General features: G+C 56.0%; 1 protein-coding gene across 1 annotated transcript; it reads left to right on the forward strand.

Moving 5' to 3' along the window:
* The first annotated feature begins 543 nt into the window (after positions 1 to 543).
* Positions 544 to 8,505, forward strand: GATA2 (GATA binding protein 2). Its single transcript, XM_042912373.1, has 6 exons — positions 544 to 763; positions 1,450 to 1,726; positions 2,161 to 2,802; positions 4,563 to 4,708; positions 6,530 to 6,655; positions 7,155 to 8,505. The coding sequence occupies exons 2-6, from the start codon at positions 1,498 to 1,500 to the stop codon at positions 7,452 to 7,454; spliced, it is 1,443 nt and encodes a 480-aa protein (XP_042768307.1). The 5' UTR covers positions 544 to 763; positions 1,450 to 1,497; the 3' UTR covers positions 7,455 to 8,505.
* The last annotated feature ends 6,626 nt before the right edge of the window (positions 8,506 to 15,131 follow it).

Raw genomic sequence — 15,131 nt, forward strand, 5'->3', positions numbered from 1 at the left:
ACTCGAGTCCCGTAGTTCCTGCCCTTCACCGCTCCTGCTGTCTCGAAGCTGTCCTCCCAACCCCCTGCTCAGCCATAGCCCGAGTCGGGGGAGGGAACAGCCTGGGTAGGTAGTTGGGACTCCAACTGGCCACGTTCAGTGGTAAAGGAGGTGGGATCTGAGGGAGTGGAAGAGCGGGGGTCCTGGGGAGAGGACACCCAGACGCCCAGAGGGTGCGGGACCCAGGCTGCCGGGGAGGGGGTCCCCAGTTGGTTAGTAACTGGGAAGAGCGTCTTGGGGTTAGGCGGATCCAGGAGCGTCCGCAAGAGGGGGCGCAGCAGTCAGCCGGTGGGGTGAGGGTCCCGGCGGGGGGCACTGGCAGCAGGGGCCGCCGGGAGGGCGCTGGGAGGGGGCCCGCCGGCGGAGGGGGGCAGGCCTGCGGGTCAGTCCGGGAGTCCGGCGGTCCGGGAGTTGCGGGCGCAGCCAATGGGGGGCGGAGGCTGGGCGGCGCGCGGCGCTGATTGGCTGGCGCAGGCTTCTTAGGCGTGCACGGCCCCCGCTTCATGTCTGTGCAGGAGTCGCGAGCTGGCGCCAGGGCGGCCGGAGGATGCCGAGGGGCCGGAGCCGGGCGGGCCTGAGGCCGAGGCGCGCGCTGTCCCCCGCTCCTACTCCGTGAGCCCAGCCGCCTGAAGCGCGGTTCCTGAGCCCGCCACTCCCGGGGCTCCCGCCGGTGCTGAACCTCCGTCCCCGAGGCCGTGGCCCCCCTCCCTGCGGCGTTGCGTGTGTAAGTTTGGGGTGCGAGAGTGGCGGGGGGCCTGGGGCGCGCCAAGCTCTGAGAGGTCCTTTCGGTGGGTCAAGGCCGGGGCCAGGCTTCGGGTGACTGCTTTGGTGTGCCTTGGTGAGAGGTCTTGATTGTGCCTCCTGGGAGTGAGCTGGGGCGGGGGTGGGGGGAGGCTGGCGCCCAGCCGCTGGGGCTTAGTGTGTGTGGTTTTTTTTTTTTGGGGGGGGGGTCGTCAACCTGGTATGTGTATCCGGCGCCAAGTGCAGGTATGTGCGTGTCGCTAAGATCATGTGCCCAGTGGGTGCCCAGGCGCCTGTCTTCAACTTTCAGTCTGTGTTTATGCGTTTGTGTCCCGGGAAGGAGGGCGGGGGGGGGGTCAGTGTGAGTGTCCGATTTAAAGTGAGACTCTGTTTGTGTTTGTTGGGGTCACTGGTGTCGGGGCTTGTGCCCGTGTGTGAGCCGGTGTGCACGGATGTGTGGCTCTGGGACTGGGGGTCACCATGTGAATGTGAGCGGCTGACCGATCTCCTCCGCCTTCCTTTCGTTTTGAGCTTTGAGCTTTCCTCCCACCCGGGACTGTGCCTCGGCCGGGCTCTGCTGGGGCGCAGCGGCGTGCGGGACTCCGCGTGGCGGGACTTTGGGGGTGTCAGGCCGTGGCGGCGCCCCTCACGCCCCCTTCCGTCGCGCAGGGACGCCGCCACCGCCTCGGCCCAGATCCCGAGCCTCCACTACCGGCCATGGAGGTGGCGCCGGAGCAGCCGCGCTGGATGGCGCACCCCGCCGTGCTGAACGCGCAGCACCCTGACTCGCACCATCCGGGCCTGGCGCACAACTACATGGAGCCCGCGCAGTTGCTGCCTCCCGACGAGGTGGACGTCTTCTTCAACCACCTGGACTCGCAGGGCAACCCCTATTACGCCAACCCAGCCCACGCGCGGGCGCGCGTCTCCTACAGCCCCGCGCACGGTGAGCCCAAGGCCAGTGGGTGACTGGGAGCCCAGGAGCCGTGCGCCGCGCGCCGGGCGCGGGAGGGGAGGAGGGCCCGGCGGCCTGCTTCCCGGATGTGAGCTCCGCAGGAATCGAGGCAGCTGAAAAATTGGGGCGGGAAAGGTGGGGGCAGCAGCCTCTTGAGGAGGGTCTGGGCACCGCAGGGTGTTTGCCCAATTCCCAGCTGGCCTGTGCGGGTTCCCTCGAGGCCCTGGTCTGGTGGGGTTCCTCGGGTGCCACTTGTCCTTCAGCTCCGGACTGACATTCTTGATTATTACCGGTTGAGGTATTATGTTTCTGGTTTTCTTTGGGAAGAATGTTACTGCTAGCTGTTTTGTGAGTTGTGGTCCCGTGTATCTGTCATGGCGCGACTCGGCCTCTGCGCACCCTGACCCCTCTCCCTCCTCCCGCAGCCCGCCTGACCGGAGGCCAGATGTGCCGCCCACACTTGTTGCACAGCCCAGGGTTGCCCTGGCTCGATGGGGGTAAAGCAGCCCTCTCCGCGGCTGCAGCGCACCACCACAATCCCTGGACCGTGAGCCCCTTCTCCAAGACGCCGCTGCACCCTTCAGCTGCTGGAGGCCCCGGAGGCCCCCTCTCCGTGTACCCAGGGGCAGGGGGTGGGAGCGGGGCAGGGAGCGGGAGCTCTGTGGCCTCCCTCACTCCCACTGCAGCCCACTCTGGCTCCCACCTCTTCGGCTTCCCACCCACTCCGCCCAAGGAAGTGTCCCCTGACCCCAGCACCACCGGGGCTGCCTCCCCAGCCTCCTCTTCCGCAGGGGGTAATGCAGCCCGGGGGGAGGACAAGGATGGGGTCAAGTACCAGGTGTCACTGACCGACAGCATGAAGATGGAAAGCGGCAGTCCCCTGCGCCCAGGCCTGGCTGCCATGGGCACCCAGCCTGCCACACACCACCCCATCCCCACCTACCCCTCCTATGTGCCCGCCGCTGCTCACGACTACAGCAGCGGACTCTTCCACCCCGGAGGCTTCCTGGGTGGCCCTGCCTCCAGCTTCACCCCTAAGCAGCGCAGCAAGGCACGCTCCTGTTCAGGTAAAGACAGGTGCCAGGGAGCCAGTGGGAGTGGGGTTGATCTGTGCTTTTGTGTGTGGGGGTCGGGGGCTATGATATGGGAGGCGGGGCAGTGCCAGTCTTCCAGATCTGGGAATGGGTGAAGTCTCTCTCTAATAGACCCTAACAGACGTTTGAGAACCCAGAATGGGGGAGAGGGAGCCCTAAAACTTTTGTCCTTTCCTTAACTGTCCAGGGTCGCCCCCAAAGTTCATTTCCCTTCCCCCTCCTCACCCTTCCTTCCAAGGTTGGCCACTGCCAGACTGAACCCAGACCGGGGATTCCCCCTTCCCTTCCCTGAATCTTAAGTGAAAATTTGAGCAGCCTCTTGACTTGTGTGAGGGAATGCAGTAGCAAGCGACAGCAACGAGGCTGTGTGTGCGTGTTTTTGTGCGTGTTTTTGTGCGTGTGCGTGCTGTGGGTGCTGTGGGTACGCTCCAGACCCTTAAGGAATCTGGTTCTCCAAGTCAGGCAGTCCAAATCTTGGGATTTCGATGTTTCCCAATCTCCTTGGGAGATTTCCCCCAAAGCAGCATTCCGGGAGTCGTTCCTGCTCCCTGCCCGCTGGCGCATCCTTCACTCTCCCTCCCCGAAGGCTGGAGTGAGGCGACGAAGCTGTAGGTAGCTTTGCCCCTTTGCCGGAGGAGACGGCTGGGGCCACACTGGTTCCGTCCGAGAACCTGGCTGGAGAGCAGAAACCGGAGCTAGCACGGGCTTTCGCTGTCAATGCCTCCCTTCCAATCCCTTTAAGCTAAGGAAGAAGAAGATTTTTAAAACTTTTACTCCTGAGTCCAGGAACCTTTCCTTGCCCAGCTATATCGACAATTTAGTTTAAACTAAATGGGGAAAAATTTTTCCCAGGCAACACGATGTAAGGCATCCAGCTACCCTGCCTGATTGCCCCCACCGTCGCAGGCACCCACCTCAGCCCCACCCCAGGGCCCCTGTTCTCAGTCCAGCTACCTTGCCTTAAATTAGCCCTTTCTCCCAAGTTTGTTTTACGTTGTATTTGAATTCCAGATGGCCTTTTAAAACAACAACAAAAACCAAAAACCAAAAACACCACCACCGACAGAAGACCAAGGTCACTTAGTCTGCTTAACTTCAAAACGAAAGGGCTTGGGATGTGTTTTATTTTAAAGAGCAACACCTTGTATCCGAGTCCGGGACTGAATTCTAGGGCCTCAGCGGAAGAGAGGGCAGCTGGGGAGAAAGAAGGAAATTCCCTTGCTCCGAGAACAGAAAGAGGGTAGGAGCTGAGGGCAGAGGACGCGGGGCAGAGAATCAATCGGAAGGTGGCGGACGAAGTTGGGGAAAGGGACAGACCGAAGAGGCAGAACTAGAAAGCAAGGCAGAGTCCTCCCAGGCCCAGCCGGGTCGAGCTGGGCCACTCCTGCCACCGCCCTGCCGTCGGCGAAGTTTGCTGTAAATACCCTTTCATTGTCGCGCCCAGAATCCCTGGGGCCCTGGCCCCACTCCTCCCTCCAGCCCCGTTTCCCTTCCTTCAAGCCAGGGTTTTGAAGAGGGAGACTTGGCCTTAAAGCTACTTTCAGAACTCATCTCCTTCGGCGGGGAAGCCTCCTCTGGGTCCCTCTTCCTGCCCAGGGTTGGAGCTAAAAGTCACCCCCTGAAGCATCCGGGCCGAGGCAGACGGCTGCCTGATTGGCGCTGGCCCACCCCTGCGTCTCTCCCCTCGACATTATCCGTTAAGCGGGCCGGCGTCTCTCCCTGTCCCCCTTCAGAAGGCCGGGAATGCGTCAACTGTGGGGCCACAGCCACCCCTCTCTGGCGGCGGGACGGCACTGGGCACTACCTGTGCAACGCCTGCGGGCTCTACCACAAGATGAATGGGCAGAACCGGCCACTCATCAAGCCTAAGCGGAGACTGGTAGGCACGGGGCAGCAGGTGGCTGGGGAGGGGGCCGGTGGGCAGCACCCTGACGCTGACCTGGACTGGAGCCGACAATTTATTTAAAAAATAAGAGTAACACCACCAAACCCTTCAAATGCAGCTGCGTTGCCTCTTGAAATCCTCTTACCATTTAAATCGCTTGGGGTCACCCTTCTTTTAGGCCAGATTTTTTTTCAGGCCAGATTTCCCCCTCTGCAGCCCTCCAGGTACCCTCCCCCCACTGAGCTCAGGGATCCCCAAAGTTGAGTGTCCAAGGGCCCAACTCCTGTCCCCTGGCCTCTGTTTAGCTCTCTTTAAAAATAGGGCCATGAAGTAATTTTCCTTGTAGCCCAGAACACAGTCTCCTCACGCTTATTTAAATAAAACACACACACCAACCACCAAAAAAACCTGCCCTTTATTATTTTTCCATGGAGTCACCTATACTGTGTATTTTCATTTGAGTGATTTAAAAAAATGCCCTTTCGGATCTCCTGCCGGAGTTTCCTATCCGGACATCTGCAGCCTGAAGATAAGGAAACTTCGCGTATCTGTTTCCGGACTCCGCGAGTTTTAGAGCCTCTCCTCGGCTCAGTCCTGCCTCTCGCTGGGCTGTTTTGAAATTTCTAATACCCTCCGCTCTGCAAATAATGCGTAAAAAGCTAAGAATAATAAATATATTTTTTTCAGGGCGAAGTGATTTATGAGGCTTAAATCGCTGGCCGCTTTGGGGGCCCCCTTTTTTTTCCCCACCCTGAGCACGGGCGGGGTGAGGGCCCCGGGTGGGGGTAGGGGTGGAGGATACGGTGTTGGCCCCTGAGTCAGAATTCCAGCTTCAGGCTGCTTACTCACCCTCACCCTCCCCGCCTCTGAGGCAGCAGACCGGCAGGTCCCTCCGCTGTCGAGGAGGTTGGAGCTCCGGCCTAGGGCCCTCCTGGCCTCTGCTGGTCTCATTCCCCCAACCCCAGCCCTGCTGCCTGCGGTTCACTGGGGAGTGTTGCGGGGGACAGACACATTCTGTCACTGTGGGGCTGGGCGGGTGGGCCCACAAGAGGAGATCTGCTTTCTTGGGTGAAGACTCTCTTACTTTCTCTCACTTTTCCCTTTTCCAGAAACCAGGCACTTATTCCCAGACATCTCTGGCCTGCATTCCCTGAGGGGCTGCGGGGCAGTGAGCACTCTGGTTTGGGGTACAGGGTGTGGGACAGACCAGCATTGCGGTGATGGAAATGTTCTGGATCTGCACTGCCCACTATGGTTGGGGCGGTGGATTCCTTGAAATGTGGCTGTGCAAAGGAAGGAACGAAGTTCTAATTTTATTAAATCGTAGTTCAGTTGAATTTAAACAGCCCCACCTGGCTAGTGGCGATCATATTGGACGGTGCCGCTCTAGACTCCCTAAACATTTGACGTCCCTGCCCTGGCCTCAGGCGAGGTCACACCCAGGACTGTGGGTCGTGGAGAGTCGTGCGGACATGTGAGCCAGGCTTCTAAACCAAAGAGCCCTTCTCAGGACCTCAGTTTCCCCTTTTATAGAGTTAGTTTAAGGGTTGGGGGCGGTGGCTGATTTTTCTCTTCAGCTCTTGCACCCCTGTTGATTCTGAGATCAGGCTTCTGAGAGTTCTTTATTCTGAGTTCTGCGATGGCTTAGGTCTCAAATTCTAAAATTCCACGGCTTCTGAGATGCTTGGATTCCCCTGTGAGATTTCCCGCTCCTGGGCTAAGTTGGCAGGGATGGGGGGTTGGGGTGAGGGTCGGGGAGGGAGGTCGAGGTGGGGCGTGGGAGCCCAGCCTGCTGACGCCACCCTCCCCTCCCAGTCGGCCGCCAGGAGAGCCGGCACCTGTTGTGCAAATTGTCAGACGACAACCACCACCTTATGGCGCCGAAACGCCAACGGGGACCCTGTCTGCAACGCCTGTGGCCTCTACTACAAGCTGCACAATGTGAGTCCGCCCCTCCCCGGCCCGCCCCGCCCCTCCCCGGGGACCGCGGCTCTTTGTGCTGCCAGGCGCGGGGCCCCAGCCACAATCTCCAGCGTGGCTTGGCTTGGGAGGCGGCTGTTCCCCTGGCGGGCAAGCCCCAAGTGCCAGAAGGGCTTCCCATAAGAGGGGGCAAGCTGGCTGCAAGTGTGGCCTCCACAGCGGCGGTCTGGGGAAGTGGTGTCTTTTTAAAACAAAAGGTGGGTGTGGAGTTCGGTTGTGTCGATGGGGGGCAGTGCTGGCACTTAGTGGGCTCAACGGCCTGGCCTGCGGGTCCCACACATTGAAAGAGACCTTTCTTGAAAGGGCGGCAGGCTGATGGGAAGACCCTGGCGGGCCGAGGGCGTTTGCAAGTGGGGTCCCGAGCCCAGACCCGCCTTTGGCGCCATGTGGAAGCTGGGGGGTGGGGTCTTGTTCTGGGAAGGGAACTAGACCCCCCTGACAGTTTTGTGGTTGCCCCCAGGTGAACAGGCCGCTGACCATGAAGAAGGAAGGGATCCAGACTAGGAACCGGAAGATGTCCACCAAGTCCAAGAAGAACAAGAAAGGTGCAGAGTGCTTCGAGGAGCTGTCCAAGTGCATGCAGGAGAAGGCCTCCCCCTTCAGCGCCGCCGCCCTGGCTGGACACATGGCGCCCGTGGGCCACCTCCCACCCTTCAGCCACTCGGGACACATCTTGCCCACCCCAACGCCCATCCACCCCTCCTCCAGTCTCTCCTTTGGCCACCCCCACCCATCCAGCATGGTGACCGCCATGGGCTAGGGACAGCCCCCCACAAATGGACGGACGGATGCCGAGGAGGGTGGCCCGCGGTGCGAGGCTGGGCGCCCCTAGGCGGGGGGGGGGGGCAAACCCTTAGCTGCCTGCCATTCCCTGAAGACTGATGGCACTCCCGCCAGCCCAGTTGGAGCCCCAAGCTGCCTCTCCTGTGGGTGCTCCACTCGGCCGTCAGAGGTCACGGTGAAGATCCTCACCCAGGCTGGGGGGCGGCCTTGGCCCGGCTTCCTGCCCAGGTGGGGTTTCCATCACGGACGATTGTTTGGAGAACAGAACGGACAACTTTTTGAAGAGAAAAGGAGGGAGGCAGGGGACAAATGAAGAAGACCGTTTTGGGGAGGAGAAGGGAGTAGGCAAAAGTAATTTATTTTGCTCTTGTTTCTAACAAGGACTGGGAGACTTGGAGGTCCGAGCAGCCCTAGGTTCTCTGGGTCTTTTGCGTCAAGTACCGCTTGGCCCACCTGCTTGCTAGGGCTCTGGGGGCAGGTGTGTGGGGCCCTCGGCCCGCACCTTCCCCTCTGGCTTCCCTCTCTGAAACAGCTGGAGCTCAGGTTGGGCTGAGCCAGTATAGCCGGACCACCACCGGCCCGGGGAGGCTGAGCGGTGTGTGCCCTGGCGGCCCGGCCCTGGAGGGCAGAGACAATCATGGGCGGTCCTGCGCAGATTCCCAGGCCAGGGCTGGGTCACAGGAAGGAAACAACATTTTCTTGAGAGGGGAAATGTCTCCCAGATTGCTCCCCTGGCTCTGAGGCCGAAGCTGGTGTGACCCGTGTCCCCTTAACGAGCCTGAGCCACAGCCTGACTCCTCTGCCAGGTGGACCCCTGTACATAACATCCTTTTTCTGCTCACCCCTCGACCCCCTTCCCTCCCACTCTGAGACAAAAGAAAAAAAAAATATATATATATACAAAAGACTGCATAAGCTTAACTCGCTGAGGAGTTAGTTGTTTTATTTTTAAACTCATTTTGGGTCCAGTCAATTGTACGTTGCCACGGAAGCCCTTGCTGTGGAAAGGAATAAAACCTACAAACCAAGGCTGTAGCTTCGCAATTATTTTTGGAAAAGTTCTTGGATCCCACAGCCCTCAAACGGGGAGCCGGGGGCCTGGGGAGGGGCTTTGGCTGCTCTTGGCCTCCAGGGGCTGGTCTGGCAGGTGGCAGAGGCAGGAGTTGGGGGGTGGGTCCAGGGAGAGGCCACGACCCTGCCGGGGTCCCTGGAGACGCCTGGGTTGTGCTCTGCTTTGCTGTGGCTGTCTGGATCCTTCCCAAGGTACAGCTGTACATAACCGTGTCCGAGCTTAGATTCTGTATGCGGAGGTGGTGGGGTGCGGCGGCCGGCGAGGGCCGGCCCAGGACCAGGATTGTGCTGATGTAGTCGACCAAGTGCAATATGGGTAGGCGATCGCTGCGGGGGCACCACAGCCAGAAGTAACTTATTTTGTACTAGTATCCGCATAAGAAAAAGAATCCGCAGTATTTTCTGTTTTTATGTTTTATTTGGCTTGTTTTATTTTGGATTAGTGAACTAAGTTATTGTTAATTATGTACAACATTTATATATTGTCTGTAAAAAAATTGTATGCTATCCTCTTATTCCTTTGAAGTGAATACTGTTAAGAATAATAAAATACTTTTTGTGAATGCCTCTGGCCGATCTTGTGGGCTCCCAGGCTGCTGAGTCCCGTGTGTGGAGGTTAGTGGTCAGACCTAACGGGTTCTGCGCGGCACAGTGATTTGGAGAGAAGGGCTCCTGTCTGGCTGGGGTCTGAGACCCTGATGCCCTTCCCCTGCATTGCTCCCATCTGAATTTCCTCATTGTCACCTCATTGGGGGTCCTGATGGCTGGGTGGATACTGGGGATACAAGGGGAGGCCATGGTTTCTCCAGCCTTTGGCCTACACACTGATCCTTTTCCTGGGACTCTTGTAGAAGACTGCCTCCGCCCCTGTCCCCATCCACTTCCTCCCAGATGATCAGCTCTTGTTTCTGTCCTCTCTGGTCCTCAATATTCCTGTTCATTGACAAACCTGATCACCAGTGTTTTTGATCACTGATGTCATTGACTGTTGTCATCCTCAATCAATGAGGTTGGTCATTGGAGATAGCCACCATGACTGATATTTGTGGTCAGTGACCTGTCTGATCACCAGAGCCTGTGACCATAGACATCTGGTTACTATAACACTGGTCACCAACACTCAGTCAACCAATGTTTTATCAATGCCTCTGACAGTGACATGTCTGGTCATGGACAGCCACAAAATGTGATCACCAGGGTCCCAGGGACTGTTTTGGCTCGCTGGTAACATACCTGGTCATGAGTATCTCCTACCACCAATCAGCACCTCTATTCATTGATATTTATATTCAGTGTGTCTGGTGCCAACATCTCTGACCACCAGTGCATTTTCCTAGTACTTCTATTCACCATGTTGTGATCACTGGTGCCTCTTGTCACTCATGTTCCTGATTTCCAATTGTGCTGGTCCCCAATGCACTCAGTCATCAATGTCTTAGTTCACCAAGAAGCATGACCATCAATGTCACTGATCAATGGTTTTCTAATAGTTGATAGATCTGAGCACTCACATGTGTCTCCAATATCACCAATCACACTATTTTCCTCACCGGTGTCTCCTTAACAATGACTTTGGTCACTTGTCTCCGGTCACCAACATCTCTAACCAACAAGGTGCCTGATGACCAATATCACTGATCATGGGATCCTCTTCTATCAAATTTTCTTGACTGTCCGTGTGGTCACCAGTGGCTCTGGTGCCCAACATCCCTGTCTCCTCAGTGCTAATCACCCAGCTTTCTAGTGTCCAGCATAGGGGTTGTGGAGTCTTATCTTCCAGGACCCTTATGACCAGTGTCCCTTATATCCTGATCACCAGGAACACTGACTGCCAGCCCCCTGGTCATCGGTATCACCAGTCACCTGTGTCTCCGGTCACTAAATTCTCTAACCATTGCTGCCTTTGGTCCCCAGTAGATCACCCACCACCAGGATCTCTGGATGCCTCTAGCCCTTGAATGTGATCACTGATGTCCCCTCTACATTCAGTCATCAAGAATATGAGCACCAGATACTTCCTTCACAAACATTCCTGTGGCTCACACCCTTAGTCCCCCATGTCCCAGAACAATGACGAATGATATATGCAATCAACGATCCTGCTGATCACCAAGACCTCTGAACACCACCTCCTGATCCTCAATGTACAGCCACCACCTCTGATCACGTGCTTGAATGATGTCATCTCCCATGACGCCACTGTCTCTAATTACATTACTCTATTCATATGTCTCTGATGGATGACTCCTTTTGGCCCTAATCACCATCTCTGGTACCCTGAGTCCTTGACGATTAGGCTTTCTGATGGCCAACCTCCTTGTTCTCTGGCAGCCCTGATGTCTACGTGAGCCAGGAGGCCCTCCTGTCATTCTTCCCATTGCAGACTGCCGGTGCTGGCAGGGTGCTTGCTTGGGGCTGGGGAAGCAATAGTCCCGTGGAGGCCAGCATGCCTCCTGTGAAGTCCCAGATACCTCAGCCCAGCAGGACAGAGTGGGAGGAGCATCCCTGGGTCTCTGACTCAGGAGCCCTCTGCTCCTGCTCTGCCGCCACCACCCTGCACACGTCCTTTTCCTGTAGAATGGACACCTAGAGCAGGCAGGAACTGACCTGGTGTGTAGCTGGATGTGCACTTGCCTGCCCATCTGAATCCATAGTGGTCTTCTCAGCCCTTCCCCAGCTCACAGCATTCTGGCCCACCCTCCCCCATCAGCTATTATACCCACACTGAGGGCAGGGATGGTCGTGCCCTTCTGTGCCCTGACTCTTGATGGTGGGATTGTGTGTCTATATGATCATGTACTCAAGTGAGCACGTATGTGTGCCTGCGATCCCTTCGTCCACACCTGGCCGTGTTCTAGGCACGGGGGCTACACCACCCGATGAAACAAACAAGAATTCCTCCCCGTGAGCAGTTGACACAGTAACGACTCTACCTGGCCTCTGGCAAACGGTGCTATTACCTGGCCCCAAATCCAGAACCAGAACCTGGGAGTCCAGAGTTTTGAGTCCACAACTCTGTACCCCAGTACTCAGGAAGCAGACCCAAAACAGAGCACAGCGGCTGTCCTCCCAAATCCAGAATTTAGAACTTGGAGCTCAGAATCCAGAACTTACATCCAAGAACTCTGAGATGGTGGCTTAGAACTTGAACCTCAGAATCCAGATCCCAGAACACGGAGCCCAGGACCTAGGGACCTGAGCATGGACCCCCCAAATTCACAGCCTAAAGCGTGGGGCTCGGAACCCAGAGTGTAGCACCAAGGACGTGGAGCCCAGGGCCTAGACTCTACATCCCCGAGCTGGACCTGAAGACCAGAACCCAGAGCCCAGAAGAACCACAGAAAGACCCCCCCTGCCCACCCCTGTTTCTCTATTACTACCCTGGTCTTATTTCCTTCCTACTGCCAAGCAATATTTTGGGAGCACCCAGTGCCAGAAGCAGCCAGCAAGAAATAAACAGATGATCGGATCCCCTCTCCCTGCCATGTCAGGTCCAAGAGAGCAGGGACTGTGTCTGTCACTCTTGTGTCTCCATTGTCTCTAACGGGCCTGCAGTAGGTGCTTCCCAAATGTCTGTCGAATGGATTCATTCACTTCTCCCGAATGTTTGTCGACCCTGGTAGCTGTTGGCGTTCTGGTGGGGACAAAACACACACGTCTTGTCCCCATGAATCCGCTCTCTCTGGCTGCCAGGAAACTCACGGAGGGAAGGGGTTGTTTCTGACAAAGGCAGCAGCCAGAGCTGGGGAAGACTGTGGGGGTAGGGATGGTGTCCGGTGAGCGACCACCAGGAGCGGGGGAGGTATGGTGGCTTCGGAGGCCCTAAGTTCAAGCCCCAGGCACTCGTGCCACTACAGTTTCTGTTCCCTCTTCCATAAAATAATCAGGGCTAACAATGACTCCTGCTGCCCGAGTCATTGTGCGGGTAAATAGTTTCGATTCTGTGGCCTCAAAGCTCCCGGGCAGGGCAGGGCAGGGCAGGCAGGCAGGCCAAGTGTCGCAAGTGGCCGCCTTAGCTGGGAGATGGTGCCTTTATGATTCCGCGGGGGCCTGGCGCCAGGGCGCCTGGGGTGGGTTGGCCTTTGTTCCATCTGTTTGCACCCAGGTGGGGCTGCCTGGCCCAGGGCCCCTTCCTCCCTTCCTTCTACAGAGACGCTTCCAGGCCCAGCTTCTTATTCCCATTTTCTGTAGTGAGAAACCAAGCCCCCTTTTGTAATTCATAGAGACCATCTCAGTCCTTCCCCAGAAATTCCTCCCACCTCCTGGTGACCACCACTAGAAACAGTCAGTGGACACTGCCCCAGGGGAATAAGATTTGGGAGGAATGTCTGCCATCCACCTGATGGAAAGGAAGGACGAATCCCCCGAGAGGCAAGGAAGAAGGCAAACACCCAGAGAGCTTCTCCTAAGGTGAGTGGACCGCCCTAAGTGACTTCATAGCACCAGGCAGTAGATCAAAAGTCCACTGTGTGTGGGGTTTTTTTAAAGCAAAATGATAAAATAATTCCAAACTTCATCTGCAAAAACTAACAAGACCAGCACAAGTCAGAAAATTAAGGAACATAAAAGCGAGGTGTATGTGTAAAGCATTCCAATATTAAACAAGATTCTATGATCACAATCTCTTTTTTCTTTCTTTCTTTCTTTCTTTCTTTCTTTCTTTCTTTCTTTCTTTCGTTTTTAAATTTATTTTTCAGAGACAGAGACAGAGACAGAGTGTGAGCAGGGGAGGGGCAGAGAGAGAGGGACACGCAGAATCCGAAGCAGGCTCCAGGCTCTGAGCTGTCAGCACAGAGCTCGACGCAGGGCTCGAACCCACGAACCGCGAGATCATGACCTGAACTGAAGTCGGCTGCTTAACTGACTGAATCACCCAGGTGTCCCAATCACAATCTTTCAAACCTTGTGGTTCTACTGTAAGAATCAGGAGATCAGTGGCTCAGACTCCAGTAAGCCCAAAATAGACCCTAGGATTTACAAGATCGTGGATGATGAAGGAGGTATCCTGAGTCAGTGCAAGGGGGAAGGATTATTCAAGCAAGGGGAGTTGGAAAAACTCACTGGTTAGCATCTCACTGAGGGAACACCTAACTCAGAGATCTGAAACCAGCAGCATGGGGCCTTATCCAGCCAGCAGACAAATTTTGCTTGGCTGCATGATGTTTTGCAAAAGTATAGGTGCGTTGCAAACGATTTTGAGTCAGGTGAGTCACTTAAAAATGGGCAGAAGGTCTGGTTCTGAGGGGACTCTTATGTCTGCAGGGCCATTTTTCCATCTTTCCCCTCAGGAAAAGTACGTGGGTTCGAGCCCCGCGTCAGGCTCTTTGTTGACAGCTCAGAGCCTGGAGCCTGCTTTGGATTCTGTGTCTCCCTCTCTTTCTGCCCCTCGCCCACTCACACCATGTCTCTCTCTGTCTCTCAAAAATGAATAAACGTTAGAAAAAAATTTTTAAATGTTTGTGTAGATATGGAAAATAATGGAAGATATATACCTAATGAATAATAGTTGTTAGTCTGGGGAAGTGTGATAGTCTGGGGATGGGGGAGAGGGTAATTTTGGACTTTATAAATTTGTGCTATTATTATTATTATTGTTGTTGTTATTTTTAACTTTAAGAAAGAGAGAGAGAGAGATGGGCAGAGGGAGAGAGAGAATCTTGTGGAGTCAGACAGGGGTTTGATCCCACTACCTTGGGATCATGACCTGAGCCAAAGTTAAGAGTGGGATACTCAACTGACTGAGCCACCCAGATGCCCCTGTGCTATTATTTTACTGTGTTACGACTTTGTGCCGCCTTTGTAACATAAAAAATAAAGAATCATCACAAACACCTGTGTTCTTTTCTCTGCCTTATTTCTGACTGGTCTTTCTCCCTGAGATGTCCTCCCCTTCATCCTTCAAAACCCCAGAGAGCCTAGAGAAAACCTTGAGTTCTCCTTTTCCTTAGCCCTTCAGGGCCTCCCCAGGCCCTAACCGATGTCCCTCAAGGACAAGGCCTGGGTGTGGTGCGGACACCCTTGCCTCTCCCTTGCTGTGCAGCCCTAAGGAAGTGGATTAGCTTCTCTGAATCCTGACTCCTCACCAGTAAAACGTGACCACACCTTGCAGGGTTGTTTTACGGATGAGGGGGCCAAGGGGTCTCAGTCCTTGGAGAGCCTACCTAGCAAGGAGATATCCTTCTGATGCTATTTCAGCCCACCGCTCTTCAGACAGAGTTCCCTTCTCTACTAGAAGTGTCTCTACTCCTACTCAGTGTCCTTCTCTACTCCTAGAAGTGGGCAAGCCGCCTGACCTTCCTGTTCTTCCTTCCCACACGTCCCCTAAGGCTGTCAGGGTCCCCTAGGAGTGCCAGTGGGATACACCTGGCTACTTAGTAGGTGTTTTCAGTATTTCCCCCCCAGCCTGCCCCCAACCAGTCGGGGTCCCCACAGATCATCCCTCCTGTACACCTGGGGAAACTGAGGGCCAGGCAGGGATGGGGGTCTCATTTCCTGGGGATGGGGGAGAACAGGATGGCTCCCTCTGGTATGTAGGCTAGCGGTGGGGGGGTTTCCTTCTTGAAGAGGGGACTTGGCGGACCCT

This window comes from Panthera leo, chromosome A2 (assembly GCF_018350215.1).
Source record: "Panthera leo isolate Ple1 chromosome A2, P.leo_Ple1_pat1.1, whole genome shotgun sequence".
NCBI classification, from domain to species: Eukaryota; Metazoa; Chordata; class Mammalia; order Carnivora; family Felidae; genus Panthera; species Panthera leo.

What these genes read in the sequence shown, in the direction of transcription:
- GATA2 (XM_042912373.1), top strand. Translation starts at nt 1,498, where the DNA reads ATGGAGGTGGCGCCGGAGCAGCCGCGCTGGATGGCGCACCCCGCCGTG. An exon ending in CAAGGCACGCTCCTGTTCAG is followed by an intron (nt 2,803 to 4,562) that starts GTAAAGACAGGT and finishes GTCCCCCTTCAG; the next exon opens with AAGGCCGGGAATGCGTCAAC. An exon ending in TCTACTACAAGCTGCACAAT is followed by an intron (nt 6,656 to 7,154) that starts GTGAGTCCGCCC and finishes GGTTGCCCCCAG; the next exon opens with GTGAACAGGCCGCTGACCAT.